At 41.7% G+C, this 18,907-nt stretch overlaps 1 protein-coding gene across 15 annotated transcripts in view; it reads right to left on the bottom strand.

The window, feature by feature from the left end:
* Positions 1-18,907, bottom strand: part of FHOD3 (formin homology 2 domain containing 3) — a 681,582-nt gene that overhangs the window by 623,049 nt on the left and 39,626 nt on the right. For 14 of the 15 annotated variants that reach the window (XM_025210988.1, XM_025210991.1, XM_025210999.1 and 11 more), the window contains one exon: positions 3,359-3,465. The exons of the other annotated variant lie outside the window; for it this stretch is intronic. In XM_025210988.1, the coding sequence (XP_025066773.1) occupies positions 3,359-3,465 (107 nt within the window). The remainder of the gene's footprint in view (positions 1-3,358; positions 3,466-18,907) is intronic. 15 annotated transcript variants of the gene reach the window in all.

Here is an 18,907-nt window from a genome sequence, read left to right as displayed (position 1 = left end):
CCTACCCTGGGGGTCTTCAAGAGGAGGTTAGATGAGTATCTAGCTGGGGTCATCTGAACCCACTACTCTTTCCTGCCTATGCAGGGGATCAGACTCGATGATCTATTGAGGTCCCTTCCGACCCCAGCATCTATGAATCTATCTATGAATCATGCAGAATGCAGCAGTTTACTTTCTGACAAGGATGGGCTGCCAGGAGCATATAGCTCCACTGCTCCAGAGTCTTCACTCCCAATAGGTTTTCTGGGAACAATTCAAGGTGCTGGTCTTGACCTATAAACCTCTAAACAGCCTGGGCCCTTTAAGGGACCTCCTTCTGCCTTCCACCCCTTGGAACAGCCAAAGACAACCTCTTGCAAGTGTTATCAAAGCACCAAGTCCACTTGGCATGAACACTTGGGAGGTTGTTCTCAGTTGTCAATCTCCACCTCTGGAGCTCTCCTCCTCCTAAGACCTGCCAGAGCCTGAACATCTTTTGGAAGCACTGCAAAACCTTCCTATTTGGGCAGGCATTTAAAGAAAAAAAATTAGGCTAGGATACTGTTTAATGGATTTGTGCTTGGGAAAGCACCTACCCACTACCACTTATCACCCTTCAGAGATTCACAGATGATGTCTACCAATTCCTGTGATGGTGACATGTAGGTGCCCACAGGTAGTAACAGAATTGTTCCTACACGTTAGTTGGATAACTCAGAATTGGTTGCAAGCTGAACTTAGTTTACAAGGTGAAACAGAATTCTGCCTTTGGAGCAAAGTCAGACTCCTGTGATATAGCTGTCTCTCACATCACAGTCTCCCTGATGAAGTCACTCACAGGAGCTGACATGAGCTGAAAATCACTTGCATAGTCCCAGTCAGTCAAATTCTACTCCTGTTTACACCACTGTAGATCTGGAGTATGATCTTTGAAGTTTCTGAAACAAGCCTCAGGTGGTATAAATTAGCATAGCTTCGCTGAAACCAGTTGTACATTTGGCCCATTGTATCATAGCCTAAAAAATTAATCACTTTCAGTCTCACTGGAATGCAGGATATTCCCATAATGTTTTCTTTAAAATGCTAATAAATAATACTTTGTATTCAGATGGCGCCTTCTGTCCAAGGACATGAATATGCTTTACACAGACAAATTCATTTAGACTCTATACTCCTTTGAGGGAGATGTGTATTATCTCTTTTTCTAAGCAAGGAAAGTAGTAATAAAAGGTCAATGCCTACCAGAAGTTGGGGAGTACAGCACACAGAGAATAGAAGGTTAAGTGGATGCCTTGTAGTGCCTAGCAATTGATAGACAATTTAGCTATTTAACACAAGCTACTGCAATACGACTACATTTCTAGTTTATAGCAGACATACGTCTTCAGTGGACTTTTTTCAGAATGTTTCCCCCAATACAGACACTTCTGTGAGAAATAAAATCATAATGCAGTAGGAATTTATTGCATTGTTTTAACTGGCCCAAAAGGAGTGAAGCAAAATGAAACAGAGTTTATTTTTCAATCCCAAATTTGGCATAAAAGGCAATTATGAGGCCTTATAACTGCCAACCTGCTAAAATTGATGCCAGAGAACAGCAGCAATGGAGTTAAAAGTATGCAAAAGAGAAGTCAACATTAAGGATAGGAAGTTGGGAAAATTTGACCTCACAACTCACACACACTTATGGCAATTACAGCGAGACCCTGAAAATGTCATGCTCTTCCTTAAACAGGAGGGTGGGGGGGTTTGGGATTTTTTATTAAATTCCAACATGCAGTAGAACTACAACTCTTCGTTTAGGCAGTTATTGCAGGATAAAGTACAATGAGGCTAAGAAAGAAATTTGCCTGATTTTGAACAGCAAATTAATTTTCTGGTATCTTTCAGTCACACAAGAAATTCAATATGATTTTTAGTGCTCACTATATTTCAGTGCGACATATTTATCATGCAGATTTGTCTTACATTATTATTTGAACGGTGTCAAAGGAACTGCTTAATAAGACCGAATTAGTTTCAAATTAAATTGTTATTGGTCATTTACACAGAGACTGACAAGACTGACATTTCTCTACAAACTGTTGAGTGGGCATACCATCCAAAAGTACATTAATTATTTTAATTAATCAAGAAACAAAAAGATAGGGGTGATGTTGGCAACTTCATCAACTAAGTGACTTTTGATTTTTTCACAGAAACAGAAATTCAGAGTAGAAAAGAGCAGAACATTTAGTATAGTAGGACACTGTATCAAAGTAAAATAAGACCACTTTCTCAAAATGATAAAGGGAACCTGTTTGTTTAAAGGTATGGTTATATGACCAAATTTGATTCATTTCTAATAATTCTTTATCTTTCAAAAATGGCCTGGCGTTTTTAATACATATCCATTTTTATATGCACTTTCATGTCTGTCTATACATTCTTCCTGTTACTCCCATACCCTCGCAACTTCACAGCTTATGAGATCATCAAATATCCCCACGTTATACCGATTAGAACACTTCCATGTTTATTAAAGACCTCCAGTCTTCAACTGACTTTTGTTGCTTTTTGTATGGTCAAGAAAGGTTATACCAGTTTGTAATCAATTCATTTATCTGAGTAACAAATAGTAGCCAAAAAAAGGTAATGTCTATCATCAACAGTACCACATCAAGATAAAAAACTGCCCTTGATGGCAAACATCCAATCCAATAAGTTAACAGGGATGCACAAATGCAGTACAGAAAGAAAATATTTGGCATAGATTTTCATTATAATATTGGGGAGAAAAAAGCCCTAATGAACTCTATGTTAAGCAGTTACCCAAAGGCCCAGTGACAATCAATTTGATGCCAAACTTTATGTATTTATTGATGCATTATTATGGCTGATTATAGCTAAGATTCTGTGTTCTCAAACTGTAAAGAATTGGTAATAGGTATATAGCAGTTATGATGGTAGACAATGTTGTAACCAAAAGTTGTCTCCCAAAGGAAGTATCATACAATGTTGTCTCCCAAAGGGAGTATAGATAATGCTGAATTACACATACCACGACCCCACCATAGAGTTCTAAGAAAGTACAGAAATGTCTTCTTTTTTTTTTTTAAATATTCCTCCTGAAACATTTGAAACACCTAAGTGGCACTTTCAAAAGAAGACACAAATGTCACCAACGATAGAGAACAAACAAACTTATTATCCCTGGAAAGGGATTTGGAGGCAGGTGCTTTTGAGTTCTGTATAAGTAAACAAAGGGAAAAGAGAGCTTTTAGTCTTTTCCACATTTCAGATCTTGTCTCAAATCACTAGACTATGTATCCACATCTCTATCATCTCAATATTATGTGATAAGTGTGCTTGCCTATTGAAATCTGATAATTTTACTTACCCAGCATCTTCTTGGAAGCCTTCCAATTCATCCCTTTGTTCTGTTAAAGTGGATTCTAAATCCAGATAGGTACCATTATGGGACAATTGAAGAGTGCAGTCATCAAGCTGTAAAACAAAATTCAAAACATGACATTCTTTGTGATTATAATCTCTAAAATGCTGCCTTTCCTTCACATTTTTTCCCATGTTTTTAAACCAGAAGAGGAAGAAACATGGTCTTAGTTAATCACTTATTTTAACTTCTCCACCAAACACCGGGCTTCACAGTACACCCACTGTCATTTCAACAAAGCAGGATAAAGAGTCAGTCTGACTTGAAGGCCAATATCAACACACACTTTTCTGCAGAAGTCGCTTGAGAGATGACATTTTCCACCTTACCACAGAACACCTACGGGTCAAAATCTTGGCCAAAAGAGGAGCAGCACAGCCCTTTACATGCGTAGCTCTTCCAAGTTGCACTGCTAATCCTTAGACAGTCAGTGGCCAGGGAAAACCCACAGCCTGACCACTTTGACCTTGGAATGACTGGTGATTAACTTGAATGAGCTGTGATTAACTTAGATATATGCAGCATTATCCCAAGAAAAACTGTTACCACATTTTATCTTGTATACTTTACAAGTATACTAGATAGCAGGACAATGGACTATCCTCAGTAGGATTCAGGACAAGAGGTTTTCTTCCAGGAGAAATGTTGAGGCTATTTACACCTTCACTGTCATAGACTCTCATACTTGCAACTAAAGCCCTCAGAGACTCATGTTTTCAACTTATGTTAAGGTAACCATTTGAATCAAGAAACAAAAGTGATGTTGCAACTTGATCAACTTACATTAAGTAACTTTTGATTTTTTCAAAGTAATTGAAATTGTAAACTGTTCAATTGAACTAACATATAAATGGATTGGAAGAAAAGTTAATTCCTGTTCATTTTTCTTTGACGGGGAAAAAAACATGCGTTTCATGAACCAAAGTCCTCTCTCTCCTGGGTAGAAGACATTTAAATGGAAAGATGCACATTAGCACTTTTTTTATTCCCAATTCTTAGGGATAAAAAAAAAAAATACATTTTAAGTACAACAAGCTGTACGTGCTATAAAATTAAAGCTTGAATCTTTACGACTAAAAAGGAATATCAACCTATATACATTTGAAATTATGTTCTTCAAAGAAAAAAAAAGAGAAATGAGGCTAAGCACTACTCTGGGAAAACTTTTTCCCACTAGTCCAACATATCAAATGCTAATTTATTCAAAGCAATGCCAAAAGGCAAACTCCTAATTAGATAAATGTTCTGTTGTCACTATGGAGATTGGGAGATTTGCCCACAATTTCCAATTATACTGCATAATTAGGGAAAAGGAACTATGCTTTACTAACATCTGATGACTTTAGTATATAAAAGGCTATGATGAAAACAGGAAATGCCTGATGTGCAATATAAAGAAAAATGGTACATTCTACCTATTCTTATTTCATCTCCATAGTTTCAGGTGAATGTAGTATTATTCTTTCGTGTCCTAAAGCATTGTACAAGGTATCTGAGAATTGAAACTGTGGTAATAGGGATCATCTTTAGATCAGTATGTTAACTCTAATGCATTTTACCAAAAAAAGCTGAATCTTTTTAAAGACAGGGGGGAGTGGGGAGATGAGGGGAAATAATTCCTCTGTAATAGGCCAGCTGCTCATATAATATAGTGATAGACTACCTTATGAAAAAAATTAGATAGATCTTCCTCATGAAGGTGACCCCTCCTTCTTTTGCAAACAACCTTGTTCACAGGCCAAACTATGGGGACAGAAATTACCCCACACGTCATTTTTAACCCCACAAATTGGGAGGTGTTTACTTCAGATTTTGTTTTCTCCTCTCTGCTCAGTAAACAGCTTTAGTAGGCTGAGGTCACGGTGCGTAGCAGAGCCCCCTGGTGACCTTTGGACCCCCGTCTAACCAGTTCCTGGGCTCTCATCTTTCCTTTCCCTGCCATGCTTTTGATGTTTCTTGAGAAAATTAATTGCCAAGAGGCTGCCCAGGATCCCAGAGAACCACTTATTCCATCTCTATACCCCTCTCTCTTGGCTAGCCCCAGTCTTAAGTGCCTTATGGGCAGTGTCCAGGGACTCTCAAGACTCCTGTGCCTTAATGTCTCATTCACAGCCTCCAACCTCCCCTATAGCTATGCCCATGTCTCACAGGTGTTACCATTTAATTGTTTCAGTGGGCACCTAACCCCAGTCCAATATCAGGCTTCCTCAGGCCTCTATGCTATTGTTGGGGCCTTAGCCCCCTGGCCTCTGCCCCTCTTCTCTAGCAGGGCTTTCTAGCCCCAGTCCACCATGATAAACCTAAAAGAATAATACTACATTCAGCTGAAGCTCCATCCCTTTTCTCACTTCCTCTGGCTCTCTGGCCCATCTCTGGGCTCTCCAACCCTGTCTCTGCCCTGCTCTGGGCCTGCACTCTGCCCCTTTCAGGGCTCTACTGGGACCTCCTCCTCCCTGATAGTCCAAAACCCAAACCACCAGTCACAAAACCAACTAATCAGACTCATGCCTTAACCTAAACATACACCTGCCCCGGGCTCTTGAATGCTAAAACAAAAATAGGTACTCTGTCGCTTTAACTTAAGCAGTCTGGCTCAGGCAACCATACATCTGAAAGAAACCATGCTTTCACTGTAACCCAGCTATGTTCCCCCAATGGAGTAAATGAACCTTCTTCTGGGCAGCCCCACTCTGGGGTCCCCTCAGGCTAGGGACAGACATTACACATAAACCAGTTTAAAGTGATCAGAAACTGGTTTAAACCTGTAACAGAACAGACATTCAGTGCACATAAACCAGTCTGAAAATGACTGAAACCGGTTTGAGATAAACCTGGTTGAATGTAGTATCAGACTTAACTGATTTGGGTCAAACCAATTTCTGGAACTTCTGTCCCAAAACCTTTCCTGGTTTAACTTAATTCAGAGTCCCCCAGCATCCTAGATGCTTTGCAACTCTAGGTGGGGCTCTCTGCTCCAGAAACAGGCTGGCCCCACCCCACTCCTTAGCTGGAGTTCCAGCAGAGACAGCAGGATCTGCCTGGCTCCCCCTGTGCCATACCCCCTCACTGCTCATTTCCCCACCCCCAGCATGTGGTATGCTAGCTAATGCTGAGAGGTGTCTGTGTAAGGCAGACAGAACAGTGTCTGCTTAGGGCTTTATGGAGCTAATCAACAGGTATCTGGTAGTGTCCCTCCATTCCTTCCTTAGGAAAAGTAATGTAAGAAGAGCTTGAACTAATGAGAGGCTTTTGTTTTCTGATGGGATGATACATGTTGGTAACAAAGCTGATAAGTGCTCTGTTATCAATAAGGGGGGGGGACACCCCTCCTTAATCAAAGTGTCCTGCCAGGGCCTGGACACACCCTCTCCCTCAGCTCAGCACTATGGAAAGGAGCAAGGGCTGCTCTAGCACCCCCAGCTACTAGTCTGAGCCACTGCAGGCATGTGCCTGCATTTCCTCAGTCCAGAGGGGATGTCTGTGAGGTGCAGCACAAACTGGTGCTGGCACCAGTACAAACTGGTTCAGCCTAGCCAGGTTAGACTACCCTGCAAAGATTGAATCAGTTCAGGCTCTGTCCATCCCTAGCCTCACTCCACTGCTTCCACGAGTCCAGCTCCACTGCTGAGATTCCCCAGTGAGCTGCTGATCTTCTTGCCAATCTCTAATTCCTCTCTGCTCTCCTGCCTCAGCACATGCTCTTATCTAGCTCCAGCTGTTATTATGGGTGATTTCCCAGCCTCAGTTGTTTGCCTTTTGAGTCGATGGATTGCCCCTCTCTCCCAAGGCTGCCTAATCTACAGCCTGTAATCTTTGTCCTAACTGTCAGTTAACTCACACAGGGGTCATTCTAAAAGCCTGCTTCCTCTGGAATCCCTGGCTCCCTGTTACAACAGCCTTATGCCACACTCTTTGAATATGGCTCTGACAAATACTATTGTTGCTCTCTGACTGTGTATACCTTCACAATTTGCTTCCACATCATTTTATTAAAGGCATAGTATTTGCTGCTGATAATTCACATCAAGAGTCCATAAAACTTGCTCAATAGAATCCCATAAAGAGAGTCTTCCAGGAGACTGCTCTTTAGAGATCTTCTAACTAGATCTTCTTCATATGGCCACTATCCATTCCAGGCATCTATGCCCTAGTCAAGTCTCCGAGGTCTCCTCTAGCATTAAGGTAAGGTGTGATGGGATTTGATGCATGATCTGCACAATCGCGCCTCCTGCCATCCACATGTAATGAATCAGATCCCATCACACTTTACTGCTGATGCAGAGGGAGCCCGGAATCACAAGGGGTCCCCACAGCCCACACTTGACACGAGCTCCCAGCCACAGGGGTGCTCCAGGCACCCCTGTGGCTGGGAGACCGTAACTTACATGGGCTTCCAGCTGATGTGGGCTCCCAGCCACGGTGCCCCTGGCCATACATTCAATAAATGGAATAATAGGAACAAGCCAAAGTTATTATACATATTTTTTGAAATAACTATGGCTTATTCCTCCTTTTATCATGCCATTAATTGGTTGTGTGCCCGAGTGACAACTTAAACTGTGATTAACTGGTTAATCATGTCTTAAGTGCATGTAGATAGGTCCTGAGAAGAGGTTCGGGCAAACATTGGTCCTTCTCTTCACAGACTTTTTGTGACTTAATCTTAAAAGGTAAGATGACAGTGTGTTACCAAGTAAAAGTAGATGCATTAATGGATGCATGGCTTTTCAGGGACCTGAACAAGGTGAAATAGAATTGCATTTAGGCATTTAAGTTCACTTAGTCATGCAACAGATGGAACAGAACCTGTCTCATATTCTCTCTTACTGACCCAAAAATGAGCTTAACCCTTAGGTTAATATCCACTATAATAGTCATACGCATCTGAAACAAATCTCAGTAGTTCTTTGGCACAAAAACCTTTCTGTAGACAAAGAGTAGGCATGCCTGCTCTATAACTAGGCCTTAATTTTCTGCCACCAAATTGTTATAAGCAATTAATGGTTCCACATTTTCACACTTCTGAATCTGTTGATACCACCAACTGCTAGATATGATTATCCAAGACTTTCTCACATTAAACACCCCATTTTTCTTGGCATGCACTCAAAATTCATAACCAAACTGTGTTATATCTTCTGTTTCACTTAGGGTACCTTAAGAGTTGGTACAGGCTATTTCAATTCACCGTATTCTGAGACTTTCGCATTAATATCATGTTTTCTTTAGCCATATGAAAGAGTACTGGAGATGTCATACCTCCCTCTGCTAATCACATACCGATGTCAAATAGGGCACATTTCACTTTTCACTTAAACTCTACTTTAAAACCACAAAAATTGTACCATCTGAATAATTTTACTATGGATTTCAAGTTCTTTCATTGCAACCCAAAGATAATCTTGCAATATATTACCATGTTTTCTTAAAATCTTTGGAAACTCTATATATTTGGAAAATATTCTCATCTTTTATCATACAACTTATGATTAAAAATAATAAATCTACGGTGGATCTGTATTTTTGAAATCCACACTGATATTTCCCCTACTCTTTCATCTATATGAGGGGTAAACCTATATAAAAAGTACAAAATAAAAGATTATATAGGCTAAAGAAGAGAGAGGCATAATAACAGTATGTTCTATTTCATGTCCCTTTTGCAAAAGATAATACATTTCCTTGTGGGCTTTTCCTATGACACCCATTACTATGATGTTAGCAGAAATATTAATTCATTTATCTTGAGAACACCCCAGTACTATACAGGTAAGTCCTCGGACTTACAACCGCGTCTTAAGTCAAAACGTTGTAACTTGGAACCGATTTTCTCATAGGAAAATGTTACAAATGGGGGATTGATTCCTGAACCAAGGCCCGATACCCAGTTTTCACCAAGAATAACCCAGAATTTTGTACTCAATCAATTATAGATGAGTAAAATAGCTACATTAATGTATTTATATTATAAATAGCAATCATCTTGATTTGGAAGGAGTTCTTTGAGGCGACTTTGCTGGACTTTTTGAAGGGCTCTTGGCCGAAGTCTTCTCAAGAGAGTCTTGGCTGCAGGTTTCTCTGGAGTCTTGTCTGCTTTCTTAAAGAAAGTGTCCAAGGAAGTTTGGACAGATGTTCTCCAAGGAGATGGGCAATGCAGCAAACTTGTTCGCTGGAGTGGCATGGTGTTGGATCAAGCGTTGTAAAGTTGAAACTCACGTCAGAAAGTTGAAAAGGGTGTCATATTATAGGAGACTGGTAGGGGGTGCATGGGGCCACATGTGCCCCCCTGACAGAGCCAGTGCCCCTCTGATGGCCAACACTGATGCTGTTGGTAGGGTTGGTGCCCCCCCCGACAAGGTCAGTGGCTTCTGAGTGTGCCCCCCCAGATTCAGGAGGCACCACTCAGTCATCCACGGTGTCAATTTATAAAGGTTGTTAAGTGTGAAACACTTTAACTCAAAATGTTGCAAGTCAAGGATTGCCTATATCTGTTTGTGAGGGAAGGAGGGTATTCTACAGAGAGGGAGCTAAAGTGAAAGATGATTAAGGTGAAAATGATCCACTGTCATTGGCTGACCAATCTGAGACACTTAAGACCTCAGTTTTAAGAGATCTTATCATTATAATATTCTATTCAAAATACAGCTCCTATTGATTTGAATGGTAGCTGTGATGGTTCAGCAATTCAAAATCACACCCCAGGCTCAGAAGTATCCCATAATTAGTGACCACCTAAAGGATGATCTCTGAGGCTTGCAAACATCACATACCAACTCTGTGGCAGGCACAGAATTAGAACCCAGTTCCCATCATTCAGATACCTTGAACAGGTCTTTTCCTTTCCTGAAATCCCCTCTTCATCAGCTACAGTTTCTAACACCTGCAACTTGAGGCAGGGGTCCTGTGGACAAGAGTCTCCATCATTGCTCATTCTTGATATCTTCAGAGCAGATTGACCCTGTATACTCAATAGGGTAAACAATATATACCCAACGACTCGATCTTAACGCATATGCACAAGCAGGACAAATTAAAATTGCACAAGCAACACTGATTTTGGCATAACCTAAATTCTGAGTGTTTGACACTGCAGCCTAAATATTATTCTTTAAACATTTTTTGCGGGTAGGCTTCTTGGTTTTTGATAACAGGAAATTTGAACGAACAGAAATTCAATAAAGACATTATATTGATATTCATGTGCGTATGGGTCATCAGCAAGGTCATAATCTTGAGAGCCATCATACAGAGTAACAAACAGCAGTATCAGATTGTTATCCTCTGTGTGGACTAGCACTAGAGATGGATGAGACACTTTGCCCATAGGTTCCATAGGTACTTGCTTTTATCACAGTGTAGCAGGGTGGGGTCCCTAGGAGTGGCCGTGTTACCCCTAGGCTCCTTAACTGTGCCAGTCTTGCCCTACAGGCACCCTCTATCTTGCTGGGCTCTCCGCAGCCCTTGTCTCTGCTTCCCTTAGCGCTGGGCTCTCCGCAGCCCTTGTCTCTGCGCCCCTTGGCACCAGGATCTGTGCCCCAAAATGCTGCGCCCTCTCTGGCACCAGGCTCTCTGCCCCCAAATGCTGCATCCTCTCTGGCACCGGGGTCCCCACACTGCAGTGGGCCCCCAATGAGTCGTCCTCCTTCCCCAAATAGCCTCACCCAAACCACCGGTGTTATCAGACAGCAAACAAGCAACAGCAATCAAACATAAGCCCCTGGCCTATAACGTAACAAAGTGCAAGGCATGCTCTGCCCCTTTAAAAGAGTAAAACTCCTTCTCTAATACTGGGTGCCTGTAGGCAAGGGTACCTTATGGGCTCCTGGTACCCTATTAGCCCTAAGGGTAGCGTATCCAATGGCTGTAGCATCTCTGAGCCCTTCCTTCCTGAAGGCTCCTTCCCCTTCGGCTGCTGGCAGGGAACTGAATTGCCTGGTCCAGCCCTAGGGTTTATATGGGCTTTGGGCCCTGCCTCTTCTGGCTAGCTGACCAGGTGCAGATGCAGCCAATTCCCTCATTAGCCAGTTGCCATGGCAACCTGCACCTAGGCTCTTATCTGGCCCTTTGTGTTCCCTCCCCAGGCAACCTCTGCTCTAATAGGAGCAGGCACCTTAGTGACCTGCAACACACAGGAATGGTGGGACTCAAGATTTCTGATCTCCACTGCATACTCTGGAGAAGAACATGCTCTACTGTGTACAGATTCTTTTCCTATTGGTGCATACATCACTTCTTCTGCCTGGACCCTCTTACAGGTTCTTCTCCCAATTCTGTCTCTTCTCTATCTTGGCTCCTATTCCTAGTCCTAGCCCTCATTCCTCAGGGCTTTCATTTCAGTCCTTGACCATTCAGTTCCAGGTTCATCCCACCCCAACTCCCAACCTGTATCCCTCCTCCTCTTCTTTCTCTCCCCCAAAAACCACTAGTTTCTGGTCTCCAAGAATATCTTTTTTTAAAGTTATCTATTTCCTGCAGGTTAATAAATCAGTTGTGAAAATTGCCAAAGGGAGAACTCTAGCAACTGAAATTATTTATTTAGACCTTTATTTATGCCTTGCCATCTACTCTAAGCAGAGACTCCACACCTATTTAATCATTTACTTTCCAACCACAAGTCTCCACTCAATAAGCATACTAATTAAGTACCAAATATTGACAGCATTGGGTCTTGTGACAGAGTCGCCTTTGCTCTACAAGTTGGACAGAGAACAATACATCATACTTGACCAAGAAAGTGATCACTGGATCACGACCCCAGAACTGTCATCACATCGTAATGACCAATGATATGCAAATAGTGTCTCCATAGCCAACTGATGCTGTTAATTAATTAAGATTATAATAATTATATTGATCGAAAGTTGGATCTGTTAGAACTGTGGATCTTACCATAAAAAAATTATTCCTAATCCAAATATAAGAAAACCAATCATTCCACTAACACTGCATTAGGTCAGGGGTGTCAATCTCAAGCAGCCCCTTGGGCCAGACATGGATTGCAAAGCTCCTCACGAGCTGGATCCAGACCACAAGGAGCCTTGAGCTACATCCAGATCTGGCATCAGCAGGCTTAGTGGTGAGACAGAAGTTAAAACAACAACCCTTCCTCTATGCCCCCTGGTCGCCAATGAACATCCCCAATGAGGCTTCATACCCACAAACAGTGCAGTGTCCCTTGCCCTTACTCACCCCACCTCCCACTTCTCCTGACCCATGGAGATCCTAAAAGGGCAGAGAAGGGATACCTTGGGCTGGATTCAGTCTCATCTTTGACACCCGGGCTTTAGGTCCATAGCACACTACCAAAAATGACAGGACTTCATCTAAACTCTCTTCCAACATAATTATTAGGGCTGTATGAAGCTTCCAGTGCTGACTTGATTTGAAGGAGATTTGGCCCAGTTTGGTGGCCAAATCTCCAAATCCAAATCAAATCAGGAGACAATAAAAAGGTCCAAATCGATTCAAAGCCTCTGAATTAATTCGGAAAAAGATTCGGAGAAAAAAAATCAGCAGTTAGTGCAGCCCCCCACTCGCTGCCACAGGGAGCTGGACCTGGGCTCTGTGTCACTAAGTAGGGGGCTGGGAGGGGATTGGGGGGACCCCTGCCAGGCTCCACCCCCTGCCTGCTCCCCCAGCCCCCCAAGCACAGCCCAATTGCTCTCCCAGCCCCATAATGGCTGCCCTGCCCCGCCCCAGTGCCCTGGCTCTTAAAAAAGAAAAAAAGAAAAGAAAAAAAAAGCCGCCACGCACTCACCAGCTGTTGCAGCGGCCGTCAGGGCTTCTGGGATCTCGTGGCAGAGGCCTGTCATGCAGCACAAGGCAGTGGGAGTCAGTGAGGATTGCTGACCACACCCCCTACCCCCTGCCCCCGGCAGGAGATGCTAAGTGCAGGGCTTTTTTTTTTTTTTTTTTTTTTTTTAAAGAACTGGGATGCTGGGCCCTCATGGGGCAGCCATTGATGGGGCTGGGAGAGTGGGTGGGGGATGGAGCCTGTTTGATTTGGATTCAGCTGATTCGCCAGCAGCCAAATGGATTCAGGACAGTGATTCAACTCATAAATGGAATCACCGTCCCCCAAAATTGGCCGAATCCAAAGTGAATATTAGCCACTTTGCACAGGCCTAATAATTATCACTTCAGACAAAGACAGAAAGAGTAAGAAAAGCATTTAAAAATCCAACATGAATATCTCTATAAATTACAGTATGATTTTTCACATTTTATACAGACAAGATCATGGGAACTAATGGCATTCAATCTAGTCAGTTAAAATAAAAGTAGCAGTATGTTTAAAACAGGAGCGGTCAACCTGTGGCACAGGCACACAACAGATCTGGGAAGGGACAGGATGCACAATGGCAGATAGGGAAAGGAGCAGAAAACAAATCAGCAAATCAGATATGGAGCACAGAGCTGGAAGCAGAAAGCAGAGCAGCACATCAAGCAGGGGAAAGGGATTGGAGTGGCACTTGGGGAGGGTGCAGGGCTAATTTATGGCATGTCTGCCATAATGATTGGCCCCCACTGTTCTAAAATATAACTCTGAATGCTTTTTAACATCTTTGTGTCATAACCCAAGGGTGTGATTTTTGTTTGTGTGTGCTTCGGAACTGCTAAATTATTTCCCACCACTCGTAGCTTTCTTTGCAGGGTGCATTTCTTAGTTGCAAAAAGAGAAATGCACGCTGCAAGGAGTTCCCGCCATTTGTATTCAAATTTGTGCCCCACTATTGGCCAGTTCTAAATTATTCCCACGTGGTGGCCAGCAATTGGCTTGCTAGCCGTATAAGAGGCTTGAGCGGTTTCCGCCCCACGTGGAGGGATCCACGACCATCATGATCAGCCTCTCGCCTCTCCCCGTCGCCGCCTGATCCTTCGACGTACCCTTCCCTGCGCGCAAGATCCACGGAGCCTAGCAAACTTCATGTGAGTGAATCCAGAGCTCTACCTGGGTTCGAGTCCTGCAGTTTTTTTTCTTCCCGTCACCGAAACCCCATTGCGACGTACTCTCGAGGTTTTTGTTCATCTTCCCGTCGCCGAAACCCCATTGCGACGTACCCTCATGTTCTGCAGGTTCGAGTTTTGTTTTGTTTTGTAACTGCAACTCAAGCAAGTTTTCCTGCCTGCACCGCAACCATCTTCGGTGTAAGTAAAATAATCTTAAATCAACCACTAAGCGTCCGTGCCTAATTCTAGCGTGCCGCCTGTCTTCCCCGACCCGGCGTGTCCGGGCTGCTGGCCACAGCCCGCCGCGAAAAGGAAAACCCCCAAGGGCCTCGGACCGCTCCCGGCCTGCACACTTTGTTGCTCAACCCATCGTTGCCCTGGAAAGGCAAAGATGACTTTGGCTCAAATGTAAACTAAAGGAACAATCTGCCATGTTTGAGCCAAGCTGCTCAGGAATCACAATGTCTCTTAATGCCATCTCTTCCCTAGTTCTCCAGCTACCAGAATATAGACCAGACTTGAATTTTGAATGAAAAAAATGGGGCAGATAATAAAACACAAAAACAAATCCTTCTGAGTCTTCTTAACTGATTACAAAGAAACAAAGGAAGTGGGATAGAATCCCAACATCTGAGCTTCCTTTGCAGTCGTTTGCAATCAGAATTGGTTTTTGGTGGTTTCCAACCTGTGGTGCTAAAATGATTTTTCCTGCAAGGATATTGAGCTCAACAGGACCCATCAACAGGGTTTCTTTTACATCAGCACAAAGGCAGCAAGGATTTCTCTATCAGTCTTTAAAAAAAAAAAAAGCAAAACAGGCAAGTTATGCCCCATTTCTCCTCACTGTGAACATCATGTTGCTAAGCAACAGGAAAGCTTCGAGTTTCCTTAAATTTGCAGCTCTTTCTAAAAGCAGTACTGAAAGAAACAAGGAACAAGAAGGTAAAATTTACAATAGGAAAGAAAGCAGGATAACTACCTGGAGACAATTAAATGCCCACTACCCACTTCCAAAAACCACACGGTGAATCTTTTGCCTGCTTTGTATAAAACTTAAGTCTTAGCTCAGTTGTTTTTTGCTATTACTCTTTTTAGCTCCTTACTGTCCAAGAGCAATAGCCAGGAAAGAAATGCTGGGTGCAGGTCAGACCACTTGCCTTTCCAACACAGGTTCGCCACATGTTTGCAAGCCAAACACTGGGGAGCACGCCCTGACCCTCCCCCACAGGCACACACACCAATCTCCTTACTCCAAAAGCCTAAAGGGTAAGTAAATCAACGTAAAAGCCACATGCTCATTGCCATGCCAACACACTTACAACCGCACCAACAGAAACTTTAGGGAGGCTGTTTTCTTTTTCCTCCAGAAGGTTTTGCGAGGTTAAAAAGCCCAGGTCTGAAGTGGACTTTCCTTGGTTTGTTATGGCTTCTCTTCCAAGGGTACAAATGGCTTGGCAAAAGGCAAGGGGATATATTCCAGGAGGTTCCTCTTAATTTATTTATTTTTAGTAGACTAGAGCCCTAAAGTATTACAAAGGTCCTCTTGCACTCACTATTTTTTTCCTCTATTCCCCCTCCTTTTTTTTTTTGTTTTTCACCTATGGAAAGAACTGAAGGTGGTGTAGTGCAAGTAACAATCTAAGCAATGATTTTTCATCGGAGGCCTATTTTAAATTGTTTGCATCTCCAATGACTGTCCTTCACACTCCAAAGTCAAACGCAAGCCGATGGCCAGTGGGAGAACAGATGGATGGAACCATTTCCGATACTTTTCAATGTTCTACCTTCCATTTCAGCTAGTGTTGAACAACAACCAAAGATTCAGTTCAGATATCACAGAAGGCCCAGAATTCAAATTCAAACTATGTGTTAGTCTACCAGTGTTTAGAGAATTATGACAGGGATAAATTTGTTTATAAAATTATTTGGCATCTGCAAAACAGAGGTGAAAATAGCACAATCAAGTCTCTCATTACATTTCTAACATTTCTTCCTAGATCTACTGTTAGGACAATGCCGCCTGCTGTACTTTTTCATTTCCAGTCTCAGAGAAACCTGAAAAGAACAAAAATGTTGAAAAAGCTAGGAAGGGAGGATTTTTTTTTAAGTTACCTGATATTTCCCAGCTTCCGAAAATGTTTAGTTCATACTAAATTCTAGTTTTTGGCAAAGGTCCAAGCAAGCCTTAGCTTATTCTAATGTCTCTGCTCATCCCTAATTTAAACCATGATTTGGTGGTAATTACTGACATTAATTATGGCGTACATTTTATTAATCTAAAGAGTGGTTTTCACAGCAGGGAAAGCAGTTGACTAACACAGGCTAACCTAAATTGCTTTATTACTGGGTCTTCCTATAAAAGCCAAAAGCCGTGTTTCATTGTGTATGTTACAAGCCTGTCACATTTGCACACTCCCACTACAGAGTTTCTAAACATGCCTCTTTCTGCTTCAGCTGTTCTCTGCTGTGGAATGACAATCCCGTTATTGGGTTTTGTAAAAAGTCATCTCTTCTCTTTATTTAATTTTTTTTTTTTTAAACACTAAATCCATTATTTGAGGAGAAACTGGAGGAACAATACAGTAAAATCCAACAACTTTGAGTTCACATGTATACAAGCATTCTGCAAACTGAAAACAGGTGACCCATAGTACAAGTTACTAGTAGTATTTTAATAACATTGGTGCAATTCTACATTTAATCCCTTTCTGTATCAGGTAGCCATCATGAACTCCTAAGGTCAACACGGTCATCATGAAAGGGTTAGAACAAACTACTGACAACAGTTATTCTGTGCTGCGTTCAGAAAATACTGTGTTTATCAATAAGCTTTGTGAAACATTTTTATAATTCTTCAGGTGTTCTACAGTTGTTTGTGACTTGGCTTTTCACACATGCAAGAGATTATTATTACTGTTGGTGATTCTCAGTAAATATGCTAGCTAGAAGAAAATATGCACTCAGATCAAATACTACTGCCAAAGATTCTGCATTCCTTAAAAATCTCTGTTATTTGTAGGTCTGACAGCAATCCCATTTCCACAGCATAACACAGCATGCCACTGACTAAGCAACTGGGAAGGTAAGGTGTTTGATTTTAATTTATTTTCTTTGAACAAGAATATATTTCAAAAATCACTTTTTTTTTCTTTTTAAATATCCACTTCTAACTTGGAATCTTTAGAGCTTTTTGGTTTTGTTTTTAAAGCAAATTTAAGAAAGAATGTTACTACAAGGCTAAAAAAGATGGCCTGGATCCAGAAGTGGGCTTCAAATGAATGAGTACCTGTGCCCACATAGCACCACTAAGTACAGCCCTCCATCCTCACAATCCTCAATGTACAATCAGGGGCTACATTTAGAGAAAAAGGGATCCTACACTCTGAGAATGGGAGGAATCTAAGTGGCTGGGCCAAAAAATTATGAAAAAAAACAACAGAGAAGGCACAGTAGTTTATTTCATACTTTAACTACACATCAGCAGCTGGCTACTAAATTTTTTACGATTAAATATTATTAGCACCTAATGCTAACGGAATTCATTGTAAATGGTTAGCATGTATATAGCTGCTGTTATTCTCAAAGTGCTTTAAATACTTTGTAGGATCAAAGCCTTCAACTTGCTTATAGGCTTAACCTTATACATTGTGAACAGTTCCACTGATGTCTCTGGAATTACACATGGAATGTAAAGTTAAGTATAAACTAAACTATATGAAGGATTGGGCCTAAAGGACTGGAGCATAAGTAGTTAAATTAAGTGAACATGCTGCTATCATGAGAAGGGAGCTGCATTCTGAACACAGCTCTACGTGCCCAGCAGGTCCCACACTCCAATTTCAGACAACAACCCTAGCTCCTAGACCCTATAAAATGAATCACCATGACAGTATAAATCATAACACTAATATGATGTTAATTCCACAAGTGTCATTGGCACAATACAATGCCAGTAAAAATATGCGATTAATTTACTGTCACTGAAATAACGAATTGTCAAACCTTGCTATCCTTTGGTGAATCTTGCTATTTTAGGAATCTCCAAAATCTTCAGGTATTAAATAATGATTAAGGATATGCAAAATGTATCTGCTATAATTCTTAGACGCAATGGAGTAGCTTAATGATTGTCCAGAACTCCAGTTTCCTAGACCACTTTGTGAAGGACCCCTTTCTGATAAACTGCTCAAACCACCACTTTCTGCAACAATTCAGTATGTTTGTCTAAAAGTTTCTTCCACAGATCAAATGTGTTACTGACTGCAGTTTAGGATCTATCTGTAGGAGTATTTTTCTCAGGATTTTCAGTAGCATTCACAAAAACATTTATGACTATGAGTATATTCTGAAGAATGGAAATGAGACAGAATATAAATAATCAAAAAAAGCTTACGTGATCATCAGGGGCTTTTACTGGGACAATTTGAATTTTGCATCAAAACTATGCAAAATGGCTTGTTTCATACAGTTTTCATCAATTTTTAGCATTGGAAGGGACCTCAGGAGATCATCGAGTCCGACCCCCTGCCCTGGGCAGGAAAGAGT

The sequence above is a fragment of the Alligator sinensis genome, unplaced genomic scaffold, assembly GCF_000455745.1.
Source record: "Alligator sinensis unplaced genomic scaffold, ASM45574v1 scaffold285_2, whole genome shotgun sequence".
NCBI classification, from domain to species: domain Eukaryota; kingdom Metazoa; phylum Chordata; order Crocodylia; family Alligatoridae; genus Alligator; species Alligator sinensis.
This window is presented reverse-complemented; position numbering and strand designations above follow the sequence as displayed.